At 35.2% G+C, this 18,441-nt stretch overlaps 2 protein-coding genes across 2 annotated transcripts; both read left to right on the forward strand.

Annotated features, from left to right (window-relative positions):
• Positions 1 to 1,433: 1,433 nt before the first annotated feature.
• Positions 1,434 to 12,192, forward strand: LOC137831831 (putative serine/threonine protein phosphatase 2A regulatory subunit B''delta). The gene is made up of 13 exons (XM_068639680.1): positions 1,434 to 2,005; positions 2,576 to 2,815; positions 3,034 to 3,139; positions 3,393 to 3,489; positions 5,380 to 5,485; positions 5,726 to 5,816; positions 7,986 to 8,127; positions 8,262 to 8,409; positions 8,602 to 8,711; positions 8,884 to 9,040; positions 9,281 to 9,406; positions 9,508 to 9,658; positions 11,667 to 12,192. The coding sequence occupies exons 1-12, from the start codon at positions 1,856 to 1,858 to the stop codon at positions 9,646 to 9,648; spliced, it is 1,614 nt and encodes a 537-aa protein (XP_068495781.1). The 5' UTR covers positions 1,434 to 1,855; the 3' UTR covers positions 9,649 to 9,658; positions 11,667 to 12,192.
• A 1,433-nt stretch (positions 12,193 to 13,625) lies between these two features.
• LOC137833111 (phosphoenolpyruvate carboxylase kinase 1) lies at positions 13,626 to 14,804 on the forward strand. Its single transcript, XM_068641483.2, has 2 exons — positions 13,626 to 14,471; positions 14,574 to 14,804. Exons 1-2 carry the CDS (start codon positions 13,682 to 13,684, stop codon positions 14,606 to 14,608), a joined length of 825 nt encoding a protein of 274 aa, XP_068497584.2. The 5' UTR covers positions 13,626 to 13,681; the 3' UTR covers positions 14,609 to 14,804.
• The last annotated feature ends 3,637 nt before the right edge of the window (positions 14,805 to 18,441 follow it).

Here is an 18,441-nt window from a genome sequence, read left to right on the forward strand (position 1 = left end):
ATTTTTTTCAGAGAGAAACTATATCTAGTTATCGAAAAACGATATTTGTTTCGCTATAATAACTCGTTGTGACACGTGGATAATTTTTAACTAGTTAAAATAATTATATATATATATATTATAGTTAATTTTTTATAACCTATTTCTTAGCAAATATCACATTATATGTAAATTTTTATTTCATATATATGCATAAATGTATTTTTTTTAAAGAAAGGAAATAAAAAAATCTTATTCTCAAATATCATTGTTTATAATATATGTGTTCGTGTACATATTAACATATGAAAATATAATTAAAATGACTAATTTGATTGGTAATTCATAATTAATCTAGTTTCCATCTCAGAGTCATACAATAATGAAACTATTAATCACAATAATTCAATCTCATTTCAATCATATAAATCACATATCATTTTTTTTTTAATTTCAATCAGATTCATCACCCATTAGTCTATTTATAATCAGAATGCTTTGATTTTATTTTGTTTTTGTACATTAATATAGTCTCACATCGTTTAAGAGTCGAAGCCAATAACAATTTATATATTCCTCATCTTTTTTCATCAACTAATATCTTATTTTACGTGATTTAGATCATTAATAAAGTTAAGTGATTTATGTTAAACATAATTTTTCATACTTAAGGCACTGATACATAATACATAATCTTAAATGTGTGACATTAAGTTTAAAAGAAACTTTCATCATGCACATAAAATACATATCAACCATCCATACATTATTTAAAAATTCTCAAATCAGTTACATATATCTCAAATTCATACACATTTCATTATCCACACCAATCAATATAATTTAAAATTTTCACAATTTATAAAGTAATTAAAACATCCACTATTGATTTCACACATTATCATGACATAGAGTTGTCTTTATTTTATTTTTCTTTTATATTATACAAAAATACACCTTTATTACACACTCAATCTCACCAATATATGATGATTAAAAAGATATTATGATGTGGTCAAACTATGCATAAAAGAGAAAATAAAAGGTAAACTGACAAAGAGAGAAAAGGTAAATAATTTCGAAAAAACTCATAAAATTTCCAACGTATATTTACTTTTTTCTTCCACCAAATAAATGGTACATTTCTTATATATTATTTAATTTATAATTTTTTTTATGGTACAAATAGCATCTTTCATTATTTAATATACTAGTCAATAGCAATAATAGAACCATGGATACGTAGAATTAAGTAAAGTACTACTAGGGTCGTACCCCCAAAAAATAATGGAACCATGGATGGGGGAACTTGGAAGTGGTGTTGACTGTAGACGTAGGATCCTCCGACATGTGAAGACTGATAATTGCACTAAAAAAAACCGTATTTTCCGTAAGCAGGCCACGTGTCAGCCTGCCAATTTTTCATTTTCTGCTCTTTCTCTTCATTTTCAAAGAAATAAAAATATAAAAAAAATACAAAAACAACACGCCTCTCTTCATTTTATTTTTCCAGTATCTGCACACACATTTGTTATCTCTCCCTCCAAATTCGCGTGGATCTCTACAGAAATTTACATCCAATTTTATTTCCCTCGCGCATTCTTTCTCCATCGAAACGTCTCACCAGATCGCCGCGCCGTTCCGTCTCCTCAATCAACATCGTAATCGGTCGTAATTCCTAAGAGTAGAAAGATCTAGGGTTCCTGCTCAATCCGCAGCTGGCTCCAGCACATTTGTTCCATTCCGATACAGAATCTGATTGGCGCACGCAGTTTCGATTCAAAGGCATTGAAATTCAGCTCGCTCAAGCAGGTTTCGCTTTGCTATTTGCGCGGTTCGGTTCGTGAATGAGAGATACGGTCACGGTTTCGATAAGATGAGCATGGAGGTCGTTAGCGATACGGCATCGTTGGATGTGGAGCTGTTGCAGCTCCCGGAGGTGTCCTCTTTGGCACTCAAATCTAACCTAAGTTTCGTCGAGACGCTCTTCGAGCAGTGGCTTTTGCTTCCTGAAAGTAATCGATTGGTACGCTTCGTAACATGTTCCTCGATTCGGAAATCAACATATTGCAACATTGTTCATGTCACGATTCTTATTATATATACATTGGTAGCAACTTTCGTTGTCAGATAATAAATTAATAATTATTCTAATAGTACTCAAATCCACAATGTTTTTGTTAGAATGATGGATAATGAATTATTAATTATTATTTATGTTAATAAAAGATAGTCGTTGGTGTGGGATTCCGTACACCTACTTCATGAGCATTATTATGATTTTTTCCTAGATATACTTCACGTATTTTCACGTTAATGAGTGATTAGTGTCTACTGTTATGTCTCAATCTCTTTCCTTAAGAGAAATCACCACAGCTTATTATAAGAAGGACTATTACCTACTCTCAGAAGTTATATAAACAAGTCTTGATGATACTCATGAATGAAATACAGATTATTAACCTCTTTTTTTTTTTTTTAAATTTTCGAGTTTCCTTATTGGTCAAGTTTTTCCCTTTAAACAGTCTTTAAAGGATAAATTCGTGCATTTGTGATTTTATTAGTAATCTTAAGTCTCACTTGTTAATGTGTGTAGGTAACATCGTTGTTAAATGAAGCAAAGTCAGGTTCTCCTTTGAATGTCCCAGGGAATTGCTCTAGTCCAAATGCTTCAAGCAATTCTTTGCCCTCCATGTTTCCTGCTGGCACTGCACCGCCACTTTCGCCAAGAAGTTCATCTGGCTCCCCTCGCATAGTGAAACAGAGAGTTGGCCCTTCTAACTTGGGTTCTCCTTTGAAGGTTGTCAGTGAGCCAGTTAAAGAATTAATACCTCAGGTTAGGCTCATCTGGTAACTGTTTCTGAGTATGTTCTTTCTTTATTTATTTGTGATGATTTCCTTAATATTTTTATTTGTCATGCTTTTCTTTTTTTCCTGGTCTGCTGACTGTTTGTCAGTACGTTGTGTTTATTTTTCTTTTTTGTTTCTCACCCTCTTCCTCCCCCTTTTCATGCTATGTTTTTGCTCATAACATAGATACTTGTGTGCTTGCAGTTCTACTTTCAATTTGGGCGTCCACCTCCAAATGAACTGAAAGAACAATGCCTTATTAGAATTGACCATTTATTTCATGATCACATGGATGGGCTGCAGATACATGGTGAGATATTGGGAATATAGAGGTGTTATAGTCTGAAGGGGCAATTGGCAATTGGGGAAACTGCAATTTCCAATAGCGACACATCATAGCTTTATAAGCAATCATAACCCCTCCTCATTTTAGATAAAAAAAATAGTTTTAATACTTCCATAAGTCAATAAGTGACTATGTATCTGAAAACCACTTTGTAATAAAATGAATAATTGTAGTTATACTAGCTTAATTCTGTTCTACTTGTTTCTTTGGTTGGCAGAATTCAAGGCAGTTACTAAGGAAGTATGCAAGCTGCCATCTTTTTTTTCCACATCTCTTTTTAGAAAGATTGATAATGGAACTGGAGTTGTGACAAGGTGTGTACTTTATTATTATCATTATTATTTTAAAAACAACTATGCATGGATATATAAAGTTTTTTTTTATGTCATGACATTGAATAGAGCTGGAAGTTGGAACATGATAAATACTGTGTAATTATTCAGAAAAAAAGGAAAGAGCTTGGAACCCAAAACATCTGTATTCCTTACTATCCCATTATTTATTTTTGATAATTAATTTGTTTAGTCCACTGGGTAATCAAACTAGGGGCAACTTACACTGTCCACTCCCTCCCTGTGTTCTTTTTTCCCTCCCTTTTTTTTTTTTTTTGACGATTAGATTTTTATTTTGAGGATTTAGCAAGTGTATTGTTTGTTATGTTAGGTTAAAAAGTGAATTCTTCATCATACAAATCCTTAGGCTTATAAGATTCTCAAGTTATACCTCATCACAGATTACCCTGCTGCTTTAATGTATTAATGTTTAATTTCCTTTCCCAAATAACCCGTCTCTTAAAAGATAGAAACATTCTTTAGTTCGCTTTAGATTGATTGATTGTTTGACATGTTGGAGCCATCTTCAGTGAGTTGTTCTGAGTTTTACATGTTTATAATGAAAATATGAATGATGTGGTACTGGTACTGGTGGATCTATCCTTGATTCATATGTCAATCTCAAGGGAGGTGAGTTGCATTAGTTTACATGCTACATCAATGGTCTGACTTCATTTGTTTGATTCTATTTATCTATATTCCACAAATGCCATAAACAATTTATCTGTGCCCTGTCCCCTATCCATAATTTAGTTGCGGTTTCAAATATCTCTTCCCGCTAGTTTTTAGGATTGGAAATTTAAATTAGTTGCATTATATCATTGCAAAGCCAACAATGATGTTGATAGTAATTAATCTGAGGAGTGATTAGGAAGGTTGTTAGAAGTCAACCTAAAACAAGCAAACGAGTATGGTTTCTTGGTCAAATTAGTAGTCATCTTATAAATATGACAGACTGCAAAATTGATAGAAATCACTTGAACTAGTGTGTTCATATTATATTTTCTAGGGCAAAGTTTTCTTTTCTAGGCAGTTTCCTTTCAGAGCTTTTGAAAGAGGTGACTTTTGAAAGAGATGATTAATTCCCCACCCTCCCCCTGAAAAAAAAGTGTAACAGATATTTTGAAAATATTTACTGACTTTATCTGTTGTAAAATTTAAGAACTGAATTTCTAGTAAGTATTGAATTTGGACCTTTATAAGTGAACCTCTTTTGACATGTCAAAAGTGTATTAAAGGAAACCAGGAAAGTACTGTCATTTGAAAGATGAATGATGGCTTGTTGAAGAGGCTGTAGAAAGTTATGATTTACTCCATGAACTAAATTTTTATATGTATTTCCCTCTAGAGTGCTTTCTCCTTCTTTGCTATCAACAAACATTAACTGAAAAGTATGTCAGAATAGTTTTGACTAAAAAGGAAAGAACATTAAGTTTCCTCTCTCGATCATCTATTGAACAATGAAGGTTTTTAGTTCTTCCTACTATTATTACATGTAAAACAGTATTTGATGCTGTACTGTTCAAGGTGAAAATTGAAGGAACCAAACATTAATAGGAAGAGGCAAGTCAGCAGAAACAAGCATATGCCCCGAACATGGTTGTACTTACACATTGTTTGGCCAAGAATTCTCTATGGTCCTCTTGTGTTTGGTCTTAAACCAGAAGCTACTCTTGCTTCTTGCTATTTCAATTCATTTTGGCATTATGGTGATTGATTTCTTGCTTGAACGACCTTATGTTTATTAATAAAATGAGCATTTTTTATTTATTTAAGTTTCCTTCCATGACTTCAGAACTAGAATGGTTCTGTTCCATGTAATTAGTAATTCCTAATTCTTATGCCTAATTTCTTGATTTAATATTCCTATAGGAAATCATTTATTGATTATTGGATCAATGGAAACATGTTGACAAAAGATATAGCAACCCAAATATACACAATTTTAAAGCAACCACAGCTCAAGTACATTAGTCAGGTATTTGCTTCTATTGCTATTAGATTTCCTGCTTTTCGTTTCATTTAGTTTTTTTCTCCTCTTCTAAGAGTTACACTTAGCCATGGCCGGATTATATCTGCTATCAAAATATGTCATTTCTTACATTCCTATTTGATTATAGTGTGATTTATTATTTTTTTGGCATTTTTGTTGGTTTTCTTGGCTTTGGTATTATATTCCTGTCCATCTTGTTTCTAACTATGTTGTACTTCATGGCAGGATGATTTTAAACCTGTGCTGCGTGAACTTTTGGCAACTCATCCAGGATTGGAGTTTCTGCAGAGCACACCTGAGTTTCAAGAAAGATATGGTTTGTCTTCCATCTTGGTTATGACCTTGTATTTAGGGGTTTTCATGTAAGTTTAAATGTAGAGATCTGTTAATAAATTTGAAGTTCTTGCCATTCTTCATTTCTAAACAAAACCATTGTGGGGGTTATTAGAAGGCGTGAATGTCTTCTTCTACCCTGGAGCTGTTTTTTGTTGATGTTACCTTATAAAGGATTAATTTGAACTGCAGTAAAATTTTATGGCAGTGTAGTTCTTCCTTTGACTGCTTTAGTGGAGTTACTATTTTTGATATTCAGAGAGACTGGGCAGCATTGCTGCATTATTCTCACTTCCCAAATTAGCCTTTTGTTGACCTTTTCTGCCAAATTTCTGACACTGCCTCTAGTTGAACTTCCCGTCTCTGTTGAATTTTTTTTCTTAAAAAAAGCTGTAGTGTTTTGCCTTGATCCATGTTCTAAATCAAGTTGTACATACTGGGTATGTCCTGAAACTTGTTTTCTGATATTTTACTGGAAAATATATAAAGAGACATTACGGTTGAGATTCTAATTAACAAATTAGGCACTCCATGCATCTGATACTGCTTTATTGTTTGTGCTAGGTCTTCTGACACATCCTTTATCTATATCTGACCCCTGTATTGGATTTATTGAAGTGATTTTGGAGCAACTTTTTATGGTTTGGTTTTGTTATACTATCCCATAATATCAGTATCATATAATATTTTAGAGTATCTTAGAAGGATTAGATTGCTTATCTCAGTTTTCATGCTTTCTAATTCATGTGATCTGGTAGCTTATTTAGTTAGGGTTATTATTACAAAAATATGGATTAGTAATTTAGGTTTTACCATCAAATTGTACGCATCATATAATTGGAGTCAATGTGAATTTTATTGTATTTATTCGTTCTCTCTCCATTTTATCCTTTAAACCTAATTCCAACGTTATACCAGAGCCACAGCGTCCACTCTGAGGGACATTTCTCTTTTTTGCTATGTAGAATTAGTGGAAAACCACTCCATGGAATAGTTATTGACCATCTTCAACCCTCGGCTTTATTTTTTGCTCATCTCTTTTGGGTTTTTCCTTTGACATACATATCTATTTGATACCATCCAAACACCTTTGGCTCCAATCAGTTCATTTATGACCTATCATATAACTATTTCGTTGCTGAGTTCCTTAAAATGCAATCTCCTCTAGTTTGGCCTTTATTTTTCTGTTTTTAATACCATTGGTGAGGCTGATTAACTGTGTTTAATCTTTGGTTGTTCAACCAGACACCTTTTTTCTTGTTCAGAAGTCACCAATTGACCATCCCTCAGTGCCATTATCGGAGAACCCTTATGTGCCTTTATGAGCTTTTTTTCACCTGATGTTCTTAATGGCACATGGTCTCCACATGTGTCATCTTGTTTAAACTATCCCTAGCCTCTTCTTTTGGGACGTTGTTATCTGTTCCTGCTTAGCCGGCTTTAGCATGAGGGGGAGTTTTAGAATATCCCACAGCCATGGTTATTGAATCACAGGAGCTAGTTTACAAATTGTAATTGGAAGAGCTATTTTTACGAATTGTGAATCAGTAGATCTGTTTTATGACTATCATATATTGTGATTTGGAAGAGATATTTTATGAATTGTGAACCGAATCGAATTGATGTATGAATCATAAAATAGATGAACACTAAAAAATTGTAACATTTTAAGTAAAGAGACATGAGCAAAACAAGACTACATGTTTCTGACACAGTGCATGCTTTTTTTTCAATCCCATGTAGGGTGCTTTCATGAAATTTGATTCAATATTTACATAACAAAATGTAACCAGCTATGTGTTCCTGTGGGTATTGGCTGCAGCTGCTATTTGTAAGCTATTGGTTTGGACAAATAGTTTTTTCTACTCAAGCCAAACGGTGTCCTGTCAAGTAGCTCACTTAATCAATCTAAATGTATTGGATACTCTTGAAACATTTACTTTTCTCCTGCTTAAGCAACCCACTTACCTGCCAGCTGTTTGTTGATCATCTTTACACTTACTGAAATAATTCCAGCTGCCATTTTCCCATCTAACCTGTTTTTCAACTTTGTTGGCATTATCATCTATCAGGCTGATATTGTGTTATTTTTTTTGTCTTTTTTCGTGGTGCAATGTTCATAACATAACTACTTGTTTTTCTGATGGTCCAGCTGAAACTGTCATATACAGAATATACTACTACATTAATCGATCAGGAAATGGTCGTCTCACCCTGAGGGAGCTGAAGCGTGGAAACATAATTGATGCAATGCAACATGCTGATGAAGAAGAGGACATAAACAAGGTTTTGAGGTAGGTATACTTTTTGAAGATGTCATTTCCATTTACTATGTAAAATGACTACGGTTTCTTTATTCAAATGATGAACTAAATATTTGTATATTAAGACGCCTTACTGTTTCTTTTTACCTTAATATTATCTACAGGTACTTTTCTTACGAGCATTTTTACGTTATATACTGCAAGTTTTGGGAGCTGGATACAGATCATGATTTCCTGATAGACAAAGAGAATCTTATCAGATATGGTAACCACGCACTTACCTATCGAATTGTTGATAGAATATTTTCCCAGGTTGGTGTGGATTACTATATCATGTGTTGCTTCTGTCTTGTAATTTAACTATTATTATCCAGGACCTCAGACGACCCAAAGCCCTACCCTTCTCTCATAATAAACATGCATTGTCCTTTCACATCTTTTTATATGAATTATCTGATAATTTGTTGAAGATGCAAATTTTGATTCACTTCAATATTATCTCAGGTTCCTAGAAGGTTTACCAGTAAGGTTGAGGGAAAGATGGGTTATGAAGATTTTGTTTACTTCATACTGTCAGAAGAGGATAAATCTTCTGAGCCGAGTCTTGAGTATTGGTATTTTGTTTCCCATCCATTACTATATTTGTCACGTTTTGGCTTTTTCACTTCCCTCTATTTTTTCCTTTCCTACTGAGTACACTCTTAAGCCAACATTGGATGTTAGACCTTTGTGGTTGAGTTTAATTAGTTATTTTTGTGAAATTGTGTTTCGATTTGTCATGATTAGGTTTAAGTGCATTGATTTGGATGGAAATGGAGTTCTGACGCGGAATGAACTGCAATTTTTTTATGAGGAGCAATTGCATAGAATGGAGTGCATGGCCCAGGAACCTGTGCTATTTGAGGATATACTATGCCAGATTATTGACATGGTTGGACCTGAGGTTTGTCTTTTCTTCAATTGATTCTTCTTTATGTTGTTGGGAAGTCATTCTAGATGGAATATGATATGCTAATGTAGTCTGTAGTTTAAAACTTCCTGTTGTTTTGGAAAAATGACATACCCAATTTTTATTTTTGGTTGCTCCTTTTCTTGTCCTTTCTCCATCCTTTAGGTTGATTTTATGCTTTATTTGAGAGATTTTTTTCCCCTTAATTTTAAATTCAAATGCTTGATTCTGTAGGAGGAGAGCTATATAACTCTGCGAGACCTGAAAGGCGGTAAACTCTCAGGAAGTGTTTTCAATATCCTGTTCAATCTGAATAAGTTCATGGCCTTTGAAACGCGTGACCCATTTTTGATTCGTCAGGTGCATGAATATTTTATAGAAGTTATTTCGCTGTTGAGTGAGTATGGTTGACTATTTTTGGTGAGTTTTGATTGTATTGGTATATGTCCTTGTGTGAACAGGAACGTGAGAATCCCACATTGACAGAGTGGGATCGCTTTGCTCACAGAGAATACATTAGGCTTTCAATGGAAGAAGATGTAGAGGATGCATCGAATGGTAGTGCAGAAGTTTGGGATGAATCACTTGAGGCTCCTTTCTGACATCATTTATGTAAGTTGAATATGATAATACTTACCCAATTTACTTTGCATTTATAATATAATTTGGGAAAAGAGGCCCATTCAAATCAGATTGGGACAAATACGGATCAGGGCAGCACAAAGCTGGACTGGCCTTAGGCAAGTTGCAGGCATTCCAGGCCAGCAAATCAAAATTATCATTCTCTTTTACTTGAATTACTTTTGCACATTCAGAGCATGTTCAATGGCATTCTCGCAGTAGTGATTTAGAAATTCCAATCCTGGGGCATAATTGCTTTACAATGCTCTGTATTAGGATTTGGGCATGGAAGCTTGCATTCACTGTGCAGCTTGCCTCGTGATCAATTGATTGCCTACTATCAATTGGGGTCTTATCGCATTGACTAAACTGAGAAAGATGTTTTATTGTGAGAATAAGAGGGTTCAATAATAACCGTTGGATAAAAATAAACGGTCAGCATAAAATCTCACATGACTGTATTCTATTCTTTCACGCACACTTTCTCGTCTCTCTCTTTTCCTCTCCTATTTTTTATTTCTTTCCAAAATCGTCATTCTCTCTATACATTTCTAAGTCCAACTGACTTCATCAATCACTCTTGTCTCCAATGTTTAATGATTTGAAACATGAATATCACATGAAATAAAAAACAAGATGAAGGGAACGCAAGTTCATCGCTGTGTCCAATACCAGTGACGTGCTGTATGGCTTCAACTGTAATGGCATGTTCAGGGGATCCGCCATGGATTCATGTAGGTGGGAGTCTGGGCAATAGAAAAATTATGAATAAATAAATGTGGCCTGCGTAATTCCTTTATGAGGTTCTGCAGTTGGGCTTGTCAGCTTTTTTAAATAAAAATGCATTTCATTAAACATTGGAGTGTAGTCAGGGCAGAGGAAATGGTGGTTTTGTAAAGAGAGACACGAACACGAGAATAGAATAAACAATCATGTGAGATTTTAAATTATATAGCTATATTGACCATTTCTTTTGTCTGATGGGTATTATTGAACCCTCTCATTGGCAAAACAAAACATATTTTCTTATAATTTAATAGTGTGTATAATAAATAAAGAAGACTATCAAATATATTGGTTGAAAAAAACAAAGGCCCATATCTATCAATCTATTCATTGTGCAGAATACAAGTATCTAAAGTCATTTATGTTGGGCTATTTCTTCCTACACCTCCATAGCTTCTCCTGCCATCCCCATAGATCAAGCAAAAAGATAATTTTGTCCTTAAAAAATACATTTTGTATTCTATAATCTAGAAATGTATATTTTTCTATTTACACTTCCTAGATTGTATAGAATTTGGAATAATTTAAAAAAAAAATACATTTTGGATTACAAAATTTAGAAGTTATTTCCAAATTTGTAAATACCTTCCGGATTCTATAATCTCAAATATTTTTTTTAAAGAAACCCATTATAGAATATAGAATCTGGAACGTATTTTCTATTCCTTCTAGATTCTATAATCCGGAGTCTATCCAGATCATCCATCCTGAAATTCCAAAATGAAAAACATTAATAGAATAAAAGGCATTTTTGGTATTTTAAGAATTATGGTGTGCCACAAGAAGCAGAAGCTATGGAGGCGCAGGAAGAAACCTTTATGCTGTTATCTCCTGTTGTCTAGAACCCGTGCTTTCATCGATATTGACCCGCAAATTGAACCATTATGATTTTGTGCTGGACCTGGTTCAGTTCAAATTTTGCTTCCCTAGCCAATCCATTCTAGGGAAATTCTACTCGCACCCACCCTTCTAGTCTCTTCATGCCTCCCCTAACTATATTATAAACTTACATTTGGGGTGGGGGAAGCTATCTGATCTTATTTTTTGCAACCCTTTTGGTCAATTGACTACTATGCAGTGTGTATAATTTTCTGTATCCCCTTAGTTATGAAAACATTTTTAACTTTTAAGTTCATCTCGTTTTGAACATTATACATTAGTAGTGTATGAAAAGTATTAATGCTGCATATTGGATTGACTGGCTATTGTTCAGAGACACATGACTCAAGTTCAGCTTTGAACGCCGACGTTGCCCGAAGGGGAGAAATTCCAAGCTTCGCCATGGAATATGTTTCGGATGGGGGGCAACAGCACCAACGATATTCAGACTCGCATCTGATAAATATTGGGACCGTTATATTGGAAGTTTTGTCGCTGGACCAAAGTCCATGTAAAGTGGGGACCTTTGCCGAAAGGTGATTAGCCAAGTTGAATTAAATTCATCATAAGTAGCGAGATTTCTGATGGATTTTTAGTAATTTGATTTGATCCAGTCACTTTTGCCTCGGATCTGAACCAGAGTACATTCATGATTTGTTTCGTCAATTATGGCTCGGGCTGTTATTTGTTTTACCGAATTTCTTTTTCGTTTTAGGCTACTGAAGAGTTTAAAGAAAGTGTACTACTACACATATAAAAGGCCATGCCTTTTCTGCGTTATTCCATTTGTCTGATGCATGCATGCACAGAGGCTGTACATTGAATTTGCTCTATCTACTATTTAGAGGAAACTTTAGTTCTCTTCTGTCCAATTTACACTGATATTACATTCATGTGGGCTTATAAAAGTCCTACTAAGAGGTCCTTTAAGTTGGTTAAATATACCAAATATCCTTTTTGTATTTAATGAAATATTTAACCTCAGTACTTATTTTCAGATGAATAAGGAAATGAAAATACCAATGTTTAACGTTCTCAACTTTGGAATACAGAATTTTAATTGATATTTTATAATAAATTGATAAATAATGTTTGTAACTGCGCTGCAATTTTATATTGATACACCGCGTCGTTGCATTTCGGTTTTGTGTCCACATCATTCCATTCTACAACATTTTTTAAGTGTATCATTTTATAGTTTTCTTGTATATATCTGTGGTCAAACCAATTTATTTCAAGGTTAAATATGTTTTAATATTTGTTAAGATTTAAATGTTTGGTTTTAGTTTTTTTCAAAGAAAATCTTTTGGTTTCTCATAAATTATATGAAGTGCATGGAAGTAGTTTTTGCTTAATCTCATTTGTGGGAGTAAGGAATATAAAAGACATTTCTTTGAGAAAACAACCAAGGAGATGGTTATTTTTTCCTCAATAGGTAAAAGTTAACACTTTCATTGGTTAGGGGCAAAACTATTTTACGTTTTATTTATATTTTTAAAATTACTAATTAAAATTAAAAAAAACGAGTTAGTAATATAAAGGTGTTTTTATATAGATTACAAATGTTTTAAGAAAATAATCTTGTTCAATTTGAGTAATTTAATGTACAGTATTTAATTAAATGATAGTATACCAAAACATTTATTGGTCAAACGATCTGTATATATACAATTTAATTCAATTTATAATTAAATGATAGTATAACAAGATAAGGTCAACTTTTTACTAAAGCATATAATTTGTAATGATATGATATTATTGTCAGTATGAAATTAAATATTTTGGGTAAGAAGTATTAAATAAATCTGAATACACAATAAATTTTGAAAGTATGCCGAATATGATATAACGGAAATAATCTATCAACCAGAATAAAATATACTCGAACTGATATAAATTTGTTTTACTGGTTAAAAAAGGTAACACCCATTAAAGTTGTCTTTATAGTTTATAAATTTAAAAGTGATGAATCTAGTGGGAGGCGATGTTACACCAAATAAGATTACTAATTTAATATTTAAATTGTTTCAAACTAATATCTGAGAGGAAAAATATTATTTACAAAAGGATATTTTTGTGTAATCGGTCTCTATATGAAATATATTGCAGTTATTTACAGTTAGAATATTAAATATTTTGTTATTAAATATTTCTTTTGAACAAATCAATCTCTAAATTTTATAAATCTTGATTATCTTTAATTTAAATTTTTTGATTATATTATCTTTTTTACTTATAACCTCTAACCGAATTATCCTATCATATATTATTTTCCAACAGAAGCAATTCTATATATACCCATTCACACAGCCCTTCCATTGCAGACTAAGAATTTCTACAGAACAGAAAATGCACCAAGAAGAAGCAGCTCTCATGAAACAACAATACGAAGCGTTGGAAGAAATCGGTCGCGGCAAATTCGGCACCGTCTTCCGCTGCTTCCACCCCTCATCCAACCAATTCTACGCTCTCAAAGTCATTGACAACGGCCTCCTCAGCGACGCCACCGACCGCCACTGCCTCGAAGTAGAGGCCAAGGCCATGACCTTCCTCTCTCCCCACCCCAACATTCTCGAAATCATCGACACCTTCCAAGATGCCCAAACCTCCACCATCGTTCTCCCGCTCTGCCAGCCCCGCACCCTCTTCGACCACATCGCCGACGGCCCCCTGCCGGAGTCCCACGCCGCCTCCCTCGCCAAGCAGCTTCTCGAAGCCCTCACGCACTGCCATGCGCTCGGAGTCGCCCATAGAGACATCAAACCCGAAAACCTCTTATTCGACGAAGCCGACAACCTTAAACTCTCCGACTTCGGCTTCGCAGAGTGGTTCGGTGAGGGCAGGACCATGAGTGGCTTGGTGGGCAGCCCTTATTATGTGGCTCCTGAAGTTCTCATGGGGAAGGACTACGACGAAAAAGTTGATGTTTGGAGCAGTGGGGTCACTCTTTACGCCATGTTGAGTGGCATTCCACCCTTCTATGGAGACTCTACTGAAGAAATTTTTGAAGCTGTTCTAAGGTCTAATCTTCGGTTTCCTACCACAAATTTTAGGTCTGTGTCTTCTTCTGCTAAGGATCTTCTTAGGAAGATGATTTGTAGAGATCCCTCTAGACGTATCTCTGCACACCAAGCATTGAGTAAGTTTTTATTCTTATCACTTTTCTAAATCATGTTACTATTTTCTTAGTTTTTAGAGTTTTTTTGTGTTGCCTTATTAATCAAGTTTCCTGTGGTTGCAGATCATCCTTGGATTTTGAGTGCTGATCTTTCTTGAAGAGTGCCACTTCCAACTATTTCATCCAATTTTGTACGCATTATAGAGAAAAGATCACTTAGGTGCCTCTGCAATTGCGATGTAGATGATGGAAAACTTTGTAGAGTGATGTATAGCTTTAAAGAGTTCCACAAATTGTATATTCGATTCAACATTTCCAACTTTGGAGAAAAATAAAACTTAAGAATCTTTATCATTTATATATTCTTTATTTTATCTATTTTTATGATATGAAATTTCATTTTTACAATTCTAACTAAATTGATTTAATGGGTTGACCTAATGCTTAAATATTGTGTACAATGATTAAATACGTTGCATTCACTTATGTTGACACGAGGAATATTAGAATTCTAACTAATGGATTTAAGAAAATCCGTGACAAAGAATCTAAATATGTTATTATTTTAATTTATTTTATAAATTTAATTTCTCTAATAGGAATAAAATATTAATATTCAATTTGCATCATTTCACTAAATTTCTATATATTTAAATTAATTTTATCAAAATATTTTTATTATTTTAAATTTTTGATTGGTTAGCTTATCCCTAAGCGAGACAAAATATATTCAAATTGTTTTCAACCGGATCAACCGACCAATTGCAATTTTATCATTTCTAATTATTATTAATTAGAGTCCTATAAGACTCACTTTTAGATAGTAGAAAACATTTATAATTGTAAAATAAAATAACCTATATATCTTAGTAATTTGGTAACGATAATCTATTGAACACATTTAACCATTAGTAACAAATTAATAAATTTTTAAATATATACAGTTATATTAATTTGTTTTTAACATTTCTTTGGGGTCTGATATAACAGTAGAACAAAATATAGGAATAGATACATAAGACCAACTCTATTTATGCAAAAAAAAAAATATACTATTAATTTTTATCTTTTTTTATTGTATATATATTTTTACTTTCCTTATATTTCTCTTTCTTCTTTCCCTATTTCTTTTGTGATTCTAAACAATATTATAGGAATTTTTATTACATGAAAAATAATAATTCATTCATAATAAATGGTTTGAAAGGATGAAGTATCCGATGACATTTCTACGTAGAAAAAATATTTCCACCACAATTATGTCTCAATGAGTTTTTTTGTTTTATTCCGATTCACCATTTGAGCATGGAAATTCAATATCATTTTCGTCAGTTTTGAGTAAAACACTTTATTTTTTATTATTTTAATATTCTCTGCGTGCTTGTTGGGCAGAGCTTTGAATGAAGTGGGGTGTGACTAATGGTGAATACGATGAAGAAACTCTTTAGTAGATTGATTAATCAAGGAGTTAAAGATCTAATTAAGCAGATAATGACTTGTTAAAAGGTTCAACAAAATTCATTATATATAATTGTACCGGTCGGGACCGGACGACCGCATGGTTCAGATTAAAATTATCTAACTAACGTGGTCACGCATGGGACAAACGGTTAATTCCCACTGAACAACAAACGCACGTGAGCACTCCCCAGATTTTCGGGAACATCCCCTAGATACCAAGAAACCACCTAACACGACCCAAAAACCAGAAAACACGTGGCGAACCACTAACGACCCAGAGGGCCCAAGCCCAAGGGGAACGTACAAAAGAAGGAAAAGAAAGAGAAAAAAGTATGTTATTCATTCTCGAAAGGACTCCCACTGAGAGAGATTACTGACTTGAGCGTCGGAGCGCAATCGCAGGTACCCCCGCCGGCCGACCGAGGCACGCAAGGAAGAAGGAAACTCGAAGGACAGGACAATTGAGAGTGGAGCAGACACCTTGTATCGACGTGGATAAACATTACTCAGTCCCCGATATCCATACAGGTACAATTGGCGCCCACCGTGGGGCCGAGTAATCATTATTCCCAGACCCAAAGATCCCAACGCTTGAAGATGGGCTCAACGGCAAACAACAACAATGATATCTCTGAAGAGCATAGGACCATACTACAAACCCTCCAGATTCAGATGCAGGAGTTACTCCCAAAAGGGGTCATCGATCAACTTCGCCAGGATGAAGAAAGGAAAAGACGAGAAGAAGAGCGTCAGCAACACGCAGAAGAGATAGCCCAATTGAAAGAACAGAACAAGAGATTGTTGGACAGACTCGAACAACCTGAACGTGAAGGGCATTCGCGTGCGCCTTCTCCATCACCGTTCCAATCAGGAACAAAAACAATAGCCCAGACTATACCTCACATGTCACTCATTCAACACACCCATCAAAGTGTAAAGCCAGTAACTCCAAACAAGGTAACAAACCCGAAAGGCCATCCGTTCACTGACGACATCATAGCCACTCCTCTCCCTGACAAGTGGAGGGGCTTAACGATAAATCTTTATGACGGATCTACAGATCCAGACGAACATCTGAATATATTTAGAACTCAAATGACCCTTTACACAACCGACCGAACGGTATGGTGTAAAGTCTTCCCCACCTCTCTCAGGGAAGGCCCCCTTGGATGGTTTTCTGACCTTCCACCCAATTCCATTACAAGCTTCGACGCCTTGGAATTGAAGTTCACAACGCAATATGCCACAAGTAGACCTCATCGGACATCCTCCATGTCCCTTCTAAATGTCAAACAAGAAAGGGGAGAATCATTGAGAACATTCATGAACAGATTTAGTAAAGTGTGTATGAGCATTCGTAATCTTAATCCAGAAATAGCCATGCATCATTTGGTCTCGGCCATACTGCCGGGGAGGTTCACGGAAAGCCTTATCAAACGGCCTCCGTGCGATATGGACGAATTAAGAACAAGAGCAACAAAGTTCATGCAGATAGAAGAACATATCGACTATCATCGAAAAACTTATGCTGAGAACACAGACAAAAGCAAAGGGATTCGTCCCCCCACAGTACCGACCGATCGAGAACGGCATCGCCCCAATAGGGGTCCCCGTTTCCACAGCTACACTCCCTTGATTGTACCAAGGGGCAAGGGTCTCGACGAAGCACTACAAATTGAATTGATTCCGGCATTGAAGCAGTCACAAACCCCTCCCAATGCCGACACCAGTAAACGTTGCCAATACCATCGTAACTATGGCCACACGACCGAAGGAAGCCAAGCGCTGAAAGACAAAATTGAAGAACTCGTCCAGGCCGGTCATCTCCGCAAGTTCGTGAAAACCACCATCACTGCACCCAGGTCACCCCAGCGCGACCATGACCCCCGAGAACGTTCGGGACGGAGGGACGACCGGACCCGTGACAACCACTATCGTTCAAACAGAAGGAAAAGAAGTGATAGTCCGATCAGACGAACGAGGCCTAAGAGCGAAAGCCCTGAACGTAGAAGTCGAACTAAACAAAAAGTTCGCGAAGTCATCAATACAATCGCTGGACCAATGTCGCTCGGTCAGCCCCCTCAAGAAATTAATTACATTGCAGGTGGTTTTGCGGGCGGAGGATGCTCTAATTCGGCAAGGAAAAAACATTTGAGAGCAGTTCAATCCGTTCATTCGACCTCAACACAACGCCGACCGCATATACCACCAATCACTTTCACTGACGCTGACTTCACAGCAATTGATCCATCTCAAGATGACCCCATGGTAATAACTGTGGAAATAGATAAGTTCGCAATCGCAAAAGTGTTGGTAGATCAGGGTAGCTCGGTCGACATCCTTTACTGGGAAACGTTTAAGAAGATGAAGATTTCGGAAGCAGAAATACAACCCTACAATGAGCAGATAGTTGGTTTCTCAGGGGAAAGGGTAGACACGAAAGGATTTATCGACCTATACACCACGTTCGGCGATGATTACCTCAGCAAAACCATCAACATACGATATCTACTCGTTAATGCCAATACAT

Source organism: Phaseolus vulgaris, chromosome 6 (assembly GCF_051622355.1).
Source record: "Phaseolus vulgaris cultivar YP4 chromosome 6, ASM5162235v1, whole genome shotgun sequence".
In the NCBI taxonomy this organism is placed as follows: Eukaryota; Viridiplantae; Streptophyta; class Magnoliopsida; order Fabales; family Fabaceae; genus Phaseolus; species Phaseolus vulgaris.

Coding starts and splice junctions, on each gene's coding strand:
- LOC137831831 (XM_068639680.1), top strand. CDS start 1,856: ATGAGCATGGAGGTCGTTAGCGATACGGCATCGTTGGATGTGGAGCTG. Junction 8,128..8,261: donor GACATAAACAAGGTTTTGAG/GTAGGTATACTT, acceptor TATTATCTACAG/GTACTTTTCTTACGAGCATT. Junction 9,407..9,507: donor ACCCATTTTTGATTCGTCAG/GTGCATGAATAT, acceptor TTGTGTGAACAG/GAACGTGAGAATCCCACATT.
- LOC137833111 (XM_068641483.2), top strand. CDS start 13,682: ATGCACCAAGAAGAAGCAGCTCTCATGAAACAACAATACGAAGCGTTG. Junction 14,472..14,573: donor CTCTGCACACCAAGCATTGA/GTAAGTTTTTAT, acceptor CTGTGGTTGCAG/ATCATCCTTGGATTTTGAGT.